The sequence below is a fragment of the Sprattus sprattus genome (genome assembly GCF_963457725.1).
Source record: "Sprattus sprattus genome assembly, chromosome: 19".
NCBI classification, from domain to species: Eukaryota; Metazoa; Chordata; class Actinopteri; order Clupeiformes; family Clupeidae; genus Sprattus; species Sprattus sprattus.
This window is the reverse complement of record NC_137917.1, coordinates 18,085,641-18,095,716: the sequence shown is the minus strand read 5'-3', so window position 1 is coordinate 18,095,716 and position 10,076 is coordinate 18,085,641. Positions and strand designations below refer to the sequence as shown.

The 10,076-nt window shown below is 43.2% G+C and overlaps 1 protein-coding gene across 1 annotated transcript; it reads right to left on the bottom strand.

Annotated features, from left to right (window-relative positions):
* Nucleotides 1–3,300: 3,300 nt before the first annotated feature.
* Nucleotides 3,301–8,119, bottom strand: vamp1b (vesicle associated membrane protein 1b; the record flags this gene model as incomplete). Its single annotated transcript, XM_080858034.1, has 5 exons — nt 3,301–3,317; nt 4,037–4,088; nt 5,687–5,845; nt 7,077–7,197; nt 8,097–8,119. 5 exons carry the CDS (start codon nt 8,117–8,119, stop codon nt 3,301–3,303), a joined length of 372 nt encoding a protein of 123 aa, XP_080714160.1.
* Between the last annotated feature and the right edge of the window lie 1,957 nt (nt 8,120–10,076).

The window sequence follows — 10,076 nt, the reverse complement described above, 5'->3', positions numbered from 1 at the left end:
CAGAGGCACTCTTGTTCACTCTTCTTTCCTTCTTCCACTCTTCTTTCCTTTCTTCTTTTCTTCTTCCATTTTTCTTTCCTTCTTCCACTCTTCTTGCCTTTCTTCTTTCCTTCATCCACTCTTCTTTCCTTCTTCCACTTTTCTTTCCTTTCTTCACTCTTCTTTCCTTTCTTCTTTCCTTCTTACACTCTTCTTTCCTTCTTTCACTCTTCTTTCCTTTCTTCTTTCCTTCTGTCACTCTTCTTTCTTTTCTTCTTTCCTTCTTACACTCTTCTTTCCTTTCTTCTTTCATTATTTCACTCTTCTTTCTTTTCTTCTTTCCTTCTTACGCTCTTCTTTCCTTTCTTCACTCTTCTTTCTTTTCTTCTTTCCTTCTTTCACTCTTCTCTCCTTTCTTCTTTCCTTCTTCCACTCTTCTCTCCTTTCTTCACTCTTCTTTCCTTTTGTCTTTCCTTCTTTCACTCTTCTTTCTTTTCTTCTTCCTTTCTTAACCTTTGCATTTCATGCACTGGTATTTCCTTCAGGAAATGCATTTTCTAGTTCATATTTGAGCTGCTGGTAGCAGTTAGGCCTTTTGTCATGTTCTTGTTAATCTTTAGAAGAATTACTGTGACTGTCAGATCTTTGAGTAACGTGTCAATGAAAATAGATTTATCGGCCCGTTATGTCCCAGAATGCACCTCAGTATGTGGTAAAGCTGGACCAGATGTGTTGAATATGAGTCCACCATGATTGTGTTTTTAAACTTGTGATTTTTACAGTAATGCAGTATTTGGGTTTTTTCAAGTGTGTACCCTTGTGTACCAAGACACAGTGCGTCATCTTTTTAATGTCTGCGTTGCTGTTACTGTTGTTTGTTGAAGTGCAAATGTATTTGGTCAAATTTGATTTAGTTTTTTGTTTATTTAGGACCTAAAATGAGCATGACCTGCATATTTGGGACCACTGGGAATGTCTTCTTTAATGTGTTTACATTTTTTTTACTCAACAATGTGTGAATTTGTAAAAATCGTCGGGCCTTTAGGAGAGGCACTGTGTTTTCTGTTAAAATGACAATCTGCCATTTTTCTGCTACAGTACCTTACAACGAAAACCTACAAAAAAATGCAAACTGAGTTTCATGTTGATGATTTCTTTATTGGCATCAGCAAAAGTGTTAAGCAAGTAAACATGCATTGGCACTTTCCCTGGTTAAGGAAGACCGTTATCTGAAGAATCATTTCACTAGAACCAAACACCAAACAAAATACAAAAATAAATAAAAGTAAAAATCACAGTTTCAATATTAATTTTTTTCCTCACATTATCATTCTAAGCATTCTTGTTTTAAAGTAAGCTATGACAACATTTGGCAGGTTCAATGGCTTCACAAGATTGTACAGAAAAGACATTTAATGGCAGAGAATGATAACCGGCAGTCGAAAGAGTGGGACACTCTGGAGTGGATCCCATGTGGTTAAGGGGAGGAGTTGCCAGATTCATCCATGAATCCTCCGCTATAGGGAAACACATGTAGCACACAAGCAAGCAAGCCATCTGCACTAGCGTGCAAACATCACCTGCTACACAGTTGTGCCTGTGTGTGTCTCTCTTTGTGTGTGTGTGTGTGTGTCTCTCTTTGTGTGTGTGTGTGTGTGTGTACGTGTGTGTGTGTGTGTACGTGTGTGTACGTGTGTGTGTACGTGTGTAATCTCCTCCATTAGAAAATGCAGCTCATTTTGTCCTGTGCTATTTGCTATCTAACTAGTCTTCATCTGGTCTTGGCAGTTTGCTCGTCACTGGGAGAAACATCAGACTTAAGGAACACACTCAGGTGTTGATTTGAAATTGTAGAGCAGGCACTACTCCCTGGAGCAGTTAAGCTGGTTGGAATGTAAATCTGTGCATCTGCACAGAATCATGTGGGCCTCTGGGTGTGTGTTTGTATCAGTTTGTATGAATTTGTTAACCCTGTATCTGTGTGCCTTGATCTAAAAACTTGCATGGTAAAATAAAAAAAATAAAAAAATAAAAAGTTAAAATTACACTGACCTGGAACTCATTTCTCGTCACGTGCTACTGTAATACCTTCATCTCTTTTATCTTTCTTTCCAATTTTTCTTTTTTCTTTTTTTTAGTTTTTTCTTTCCCCAGCTTTCTCTTGGGAGAAAACAAAAAAGAGCCCAAGACAGAAAAAGAGGAGCGACGAGCTAACGATCATTCAAAAAACTAATCAGGAGAAATCAGCTACTACCTACGATGGTTTGAATCACAAGTTAAAGGGCACACATACACCTAAGGTATTCTCATTCTCGTTGAGTCTGGCAGATATAAGTACAAGCCCAGTATTACTAGTAGGAGCAGTTGTGATGGGGAAAACCAGAGGGGTGGGAAGGTTGTGACGTTTGCTGTAGGGATGACAGGATCCATGAACAGATGTAACAGGGCTGTTCGGCAGGTGAAGACATACAGGCTTCAGCAGTAACATGGCAGATGAAGGACTGGAGAGTAGTCACTGCTTTAGCTCACACACATCTCTGTAATTCATTTTCACTCGTTTCCTCACATTCACTCTCACTAACACATGCACTCACACTCAAACTCACATTCACTCTCACTAACACATGCACTCACACTCAAACTCATATTCACGCTCACACGTACACTCCCACCCTTTTTCCCCACACTGTTAAAAATAATTGTTCTCAAATCCCCACACCTTCTACTTCCCAGGTTTCCTCCTCCCCCCTCTTTTCTATCTTTCTTTCACTCTTTGTCATCACCCCCTCCTCACTCTAATCCTCCCCTCTCTTATATCTCCCTGTGTCTCTAACTCCCTCCCTTTCCCATATTCTCTCTCTCTCTCTCTCCCTTCGTTCCTTCTTTTCACTTCTGTGCTCCTGCAGAGTGTTTGAATAATAGATGAGCATAAGAGGAGGGCCAGAGAGAGAGAGAGAAAGAAGATGGAGAGAGAGAGAGAAAGAAAATGGAGAGAGAGAGAGTAAAAGAAGATGGAGAGAGAGTGAGAGTGAAAGAAGATGGAGAGAGAGAGAGAGTGAAAGGGGAGAGAGAAAACGCTTAAGTGAGACCCATGGAGCCTGAGAGGAGAGCTACCAGCTAACATCACGACCCGTACGTCTACAGTTTAGTGCAAGATGGCTGGAAGGAGGAGTGGAGTATGGAGGGGAGGAGGGGAGGGAGGAGATGAGAAATGGGAGAGGGTGTGGCGCTGTGCTGTGTTGTTTGTTTTTCTTCTTTCTCACATTCTCACACACACATTTTCTTTCATCCGGCACGTCCTTCACCACCATGGGGTTGGGCTCAAGAGAAGAAGTGCACTGTTGAAGAGAGAGAAAGAGAGAGAAAGAGACACAAAGCAGGTGAATGTGCAGATAAACAGACACCAACAGGGAGAGAGTTAACAAGGCAAAAGATACCGTAAGACTGCCATACAGACAGGTGTCTGCACTCTACACAGCACCTCATCCTCTGACATCCTAATCCATTGCATTTCAGCAGCATAAACGGCTTGCTGTTTCTCTATGGTGTTGCTGTGCATCATTCTGCACGGTGCAGATAAATAATTGACTGGGTCTGAGGCCCGCTGCATTATTGACGTGGCGAGGGGTGAGTTCAGCCGGTCACATGGGCTCCCGCCGGCACGGCACAGGATACTGCTGCCACGGACACACTATCGGCAAATATAATGTCTCAGAACGTGGAAAAATACATTTCTACAATGTATAAGTTCATACATTAAGAATACAGCCATCCACCTATCTATATATCTATCTATCTATCTATCTATCTAACTATCTATCTATCTATCTATCTATCTATCTATCTAAATATGTATCTATCTGTCTGTCTATCTATCTATATATTTATCTATCTATCTATCTGTGGGTCTAACTATCTATTTATTTATCTGTCTGTCTATCTATCTGTCTATCTGTCTATCTGTCTATCTGTCTATCTGTTTACTCTACATGTGTATCTATCTAGTTTGCAGTTAAATGTAAAAAGTGTCTTTGAAGTGATGTTTGGTGCGACTCACAGCAGATGATTCCAACCAGTATGACACCAATAACTCCCATGATTATCATCATCTAGAAAAACACAAAAAGCAATTATTAACCACAAGTCAGCTCTCTCTCTCTCTCTCACACACACACACACACACACACACACACACACACACACACACACACACACACACACACACACACACACACACACACATCCGCGCCGACAGTGATGGACTGAGAAGGATGATAGGGTGAGTACTGGAGCTGCATAAAGAGTAGAAACTGCATAGTCAGCAAAAGGTAAGAAACGGAACTGGAGTCTCAGACTGATGGATTCTAAGCCTGTCAACAGTTGGGGATAGAATCCCACTTGGGCCTAAGATGGGTCATGTTTTACCAATCTGCCCCTCTCAGTTTAATTTAAACAAAAGACCAAGACACCTTCTGTTGGGCCAAGCGTGAACCTGCACTTCCAGGAGGCCTGACTCAGCACAATGCGCAGGGTCTAGGGCAACAGCACTGACTGATGATTGAGAACAGCAGGAAACTGAGGTGACACACACACACACACACACACACACACACTCACACACACACACGCGCACGCACACACACACAAACACACACACTCACACCCGGACACGCACACACACACACGCACACACACACAGGAGTGATAGATGGAGAGCACTGAAAACAACACCACTGGAAATAAACTTAAAGAACAGGATAGAATCTCATGTGAGTCAACTGTTCCTGTTGATTCAGATGATTAAATAATACAGTGGCCTCACAATTTGTATTTGAATTATAAAACAAATCCATGCCAGACCTGAGGCAGTTCCATTCCAGTCAGCTGGAACTGTTCTAAATGAAATGAGGACGTCGACAAGCAGGCGATTGTCAAATGGATCTAAAATGGAGAGTGTTTTGTCTCGTTAATGGTATGTAACACTTCCCTATGGTGCTACATACTGATGTCTTTGAATCACCCTGTGTGAAAATGTGCGGAGTGTCGTTTTCCCTCTAGAATGGCTTATGCTGTGAAACAATGTCTGATTATTAGCAACCCTAATTCACATTCAAACAGTACTCATACCACATGGATTTGCTATGGTCCACTGCTACCACTCTATCTGTACAAGATGCAACTCCATCCCCAGGAGCTTGTACAGTAGATGGAGAGTGCCTTTAAATGCTATTTACTATCTGACTGACATTACTGTTACACAACACAGCACTGCTCTGCCTTCCCTCCCCCTCATTCTGTCACAAGGACCGAGCTGTTCCAGTGCTAATGAAGTAATCAACACCACTGACTAACACACATAGAGAGGCTTCTACCACACTGCCTGTCTGTCTGTGTGAGTGGACATGCTGAATCTATAATGGAAAAACACACTTTCTCTCTCTCTTTCCTTCTCTCTCGCTCTCTAACACACACTCTCACTTCCACACGTCTTCCACACTCATCCACTCTCTTTCTCTCTCTCTCTCTCTCTCTCTCTCTCTCTCACACACACACACACACACACACACACACACACACACACACACACACACACACACACACACACACACACACACACACACACACACACACACACACACACACACACACACACACACACACACACACACCCTCACGCCCATCTGTCTGTGCTGGCTGTCATGCTCACCTTGCAGTTCTTCCACCAGTATTTGTTCTTCAGCTTGGCAGCGCAGCTCTCAAACTGCGAGGCGCCGGCCTGGAGTGCGTCTGCCCGGTCATCCAGCTCCGACAGCTTCTGGTCCCTCTCCAGCACCTTGTCCACGTTCACACGCATGATGTCCACCACCTGAGGGGCAGATTTCAGGGGGCGTTGGGGGAGAGGGGTAGGAAGGGCAGGTGAGTCTGAGAGTGAGTGATTGATTTTAGAGAGGTAAGAGGAGAGAGGGGCAGATTTTCGAGGGGGGGGGGGGTAGAAGAACAGGCCTACAGGCCGCCACACAGAGGGTCCCCACTGTCAGTAGGCACTGCTCTGATGCTCTGATTTTTTTTGGGGTAAGGGTTTGATCCCAGATGGTAATTGCCTTTGGGCCGGATCGTAAGCCTTTAGATCCATCTATATCTCACACACGGTTTCTGACTGTGGGACAAATCAGTGTCAAATAGGTTTCAGCTGAAACATTCCAACCGCAAGCAGTGCAGTATTTCTGATCCGTTTTACACCCCTCAACCTAAAGCCCCAACAAAATGTGTTTACAGGATGATACGCCCAAACCAGTAACACGGATCTGAGCTGACTGCGATGACCCATGCTGAAACGGAGCTGGACAGTGCTGGCCCATATCTGCTGCAGATCCGTCAGGCAGATTCGGGACATTTCTGATCCGTTCCAGCGTCTTTTTGCTATCAGGGGTGAGTCTACGGGCCCAATTTCATTGACTTGCAAAGAGCAAAGCAATTAGCTAATTTAATAACTTGGCAAAATGATTCTGCTAATTTAATATCATGAGCAAGATCCTAAACATGGGTGGTTCAAAACTCCCAAACGCCACAGAACAGCTTTAGTTCATGCGCGAGGGACTGCTCGTTGAAATGAATTTTGGGACTTGAAAAATGAAAGATAAGCAATGTGTTATGAGAAATTACTCTGGTCTCACATTTGTATGCTGTGGTGTCTCCTGTTCAAAGAGAACATAATAGAGGGTGGGTTTCTCTGCAAATGAAGCGCTTTCTAGCTGACCTCGTTTGAGTTCCCCTTACAGACATGCCTAGCTCACACAGGCTTAGTGTGCGCTGCGCTCAGTGATGCATTCTGCTCTTACATACTTAAGGGAAAATTAGAGCTAATTAGGAAGACATCTTTTTTTAAAAGTAAGATTATACAGTACATGGCTCATGCCTCCCTCTCCTTGCCTCTCTCACGGAGACACACACACACACACACACACACACACACACACACACACACACACACGCACACACACACACACACACACACACACACACACACACACACATGGACACACACACACACGCACACACACACACACACACACACACACACACACACCCCATCTCACCTCATCCACTTGTGCTTGTGTTTGCTGTAGTCTCCGGTTGCTGGTGGTGTTGGGGGGAGGGGCAGGGGCACCACCGGGACCTCCATCAGCTCCGGGGGCAGCATCAGAGGCTGGAGCAGACCTAGAGGTAGTGGGGGACGCACACAATTAAGAGAGATGAAGGAAGGTTCTGGAGATTTGAAGGATCTGTTACTTTGCAAAAGCTTTGCAAGCTCTCTGTTATTGTGTGGCAGAACTGGGCCATCTCTGGCAATGCCTTGCTAAGTGCCATAAGAAATCCCAAAACGCGAATGAAAAGCAATATGTATCGTATGACTATTAGGACAGGAGAATACCTTTAATTTGCTTTAGGGTCCTACATTTCAAGATTATGTCAGAATGAATTGTACATTTTAATTCTATTTGGTTGGTATGAGGAAAAGCCATCTATAGGATAAAGCTGAGTAAGCAGATGGAAAGACAGCCCCGCAGTTCCCTCAGGAGGGCTCCGTTTATCAATGCCCCATAAAGCTGTCGCTTCGCTAACGTACAGTTGCCATTACTGCCAATACTTCTAAATTCCGCTATACACGGACCTGTCCTTCTACAACCAATGATATGCCACAATAATTGATTCTTCATCTCGAAAAAAAAACACAAAAATATATAAAGATTTTGGCAACAGGACTATCAGTAATTCACCGACCTTAAAATATTGTTTTAAAACAAAGTGAGAATACATACAATTAATTAGCCTGTTGTTTGAATAAGAAAAGGAAAAGAAAGTCTAGATACTTACATTTTCAATTCAGCTTAACGCTACAGCTTCACTGACAGCCGAGTCAACGCTGGAGGAAGAAGGAGAGAGCGGGGGAAGGGTCTGGCTACTGTACCAATAAAACAGATTGCCTCGGGGGAAAAAAGACGGAACTGGTAGGTCTATTGACCAATGGCAAAAACAATCCAACAGAATAGAAAAGAATGTGTCTGGGTTTGGTCCAAAATATTTCCCTAAATGTCAACGCCGAGCTTTTGCCTTACGAGTCTTCGGTGAAGTGCCGCATAACCGAGGCACGCGTATAGGACAGTAATTCAACCTCACTGAGAGTGAAAGGGGGTGTGCCTATAGCTTTAGGTTACTGTATAGGCTAACCTATATATGGGGGGGGGGGGGGGGGGGGCGATACAAATCCAGTTAGTTACAGGTATTAATCCTCAGAAGTACTTCAACGAAAAATGTAAAGTATGATCCTTGAAACAGCTTATAAATCAACCCAAACGCGTGTCAAATGGAGCAGACAATCCGGTGAAGTGGTTGTAATAGTAGCCTAATCCACTTTTCAAAATTAAACAAATTCCTGTTTCAATCCTGAGCAATAAAACTTGCATACAGGCAAATTCTACAACCCCCCTTCACCTTTTCACGGTTCTACAGACGTCCGTCAATGGATGCGTATTGGTACAGACGGGCTGTGTTGGTGCGACAGTTTTGTTTGTGCGCCGTAGCTCTATTGGCCAATGCGAAAATGCTGTACTTCGATCTTCTGCACAGCTTTCCTCCTCCTCACCCCTCTCTCTACTTACCCCCAGCTCTGCCAACATACAGCCACCACGACGCTGCGGTATAGATAAGCGCTGGTAACCTGTCGTTCAATTTGGTCGGAGCATGCACGGCATTCCAAACTGGCACAAGGCCATTAGGTGTAGTTTTGCATTTGTATCGGACAAATCCATGGTTGCCGCATCTCAGAAGAACGCTAGAGTCGGTTGCTATGGTTATATTTCTGGGTAGCAAAGGGAAGCTGTGCTTCAATTGAACTCCTATATTCGTTATTTTCTCTGTGCAGTGTGAGTATTCAATTATTTGAACCTTTTTTGAGAAGAGAAACAAATATACCTGTGGGGGGCATGCAAATTAACAGTATTAAGCTTGGACTCTTTTTCCATCCATATTTACTAAAAAGGAATTCCTCCTCCCGCAACACATTGCTCAACTCAACAGTTCCATTATCTCTGCCTTCCATTGTCATTTAAAGCATTTTGAGCAGAATTATTTAGCATGAAAGGTGCTATATTAATAAAGGTTATTATGCCCGGCAAAATAGGACACCTGGCTCTGGTAATTGAACTTTCCACATGAAGACCAAGACCCTCAAGGTTTGCAATTGGGTTCAGGTAATGAGGCATCACACTGCCCTGCCATTGACATCAGGTAAAATGCAATATATATATACATACATACCAGTGGCGACTTTTGGTCATAAAAATGAGGGAGGACAGGTGGTGAAGAGGTGGGCGGTGGTGAGAGAGAGAGACCTGGAGGTTATCTTGGTATTTCGGGGCTTGGTGAGGCACTGTTAAAGGGGTTGAATTGTTTGTAATAAAGTGATGTAAGCCTAATAAAAAGTGTAAGTTGTTGTGGGCATGTCGGTTGTTTTTAAACTGAAATATAGTAAAGGTGGCAGAAATGTTTTATGAAGATGATGTTTTTACATTTGAATGGGCTGTGTGGAATTTAAGGTATTTTAAAAGGCCTAAGCATTTGGAATTTATTTGAAAAAGTAATCAAGTCTCCTGGATCTCTGGGTGGCAAATGTATCAATAACATGCTCATACCACTGGGGGTCTTGTTGGAGACATTGGTGATGTGTTAGTAATATATATAAAAAAATATTTTTTTTAGGGAGGATCTTCCTCCCTTTCCTCAATGGGGGAATCGCCACTGATACATACACACACACATTTATATACAGCTCCAGAAAAAAAGTGTGAGTAAAATGAACATTTCTTGTATTCTATAAACTACTGACATTTCAACCAACTTTCAAATACAAATATTGCCATTTAGAGCAAAAAACTTCTTTCTGCTCTGACACTGTTCCCAAAACTCTTGTGTTTTTCAAGCAGGCAAATGCTCCATTCCTCACGGCCAGGTCAGAATGTGTGGATGAAGGACAACCAGACCAGGACCCTGTCATGAACAGCCCAATCCCCAGACCCGAATCCCACTGAAAACCTCTG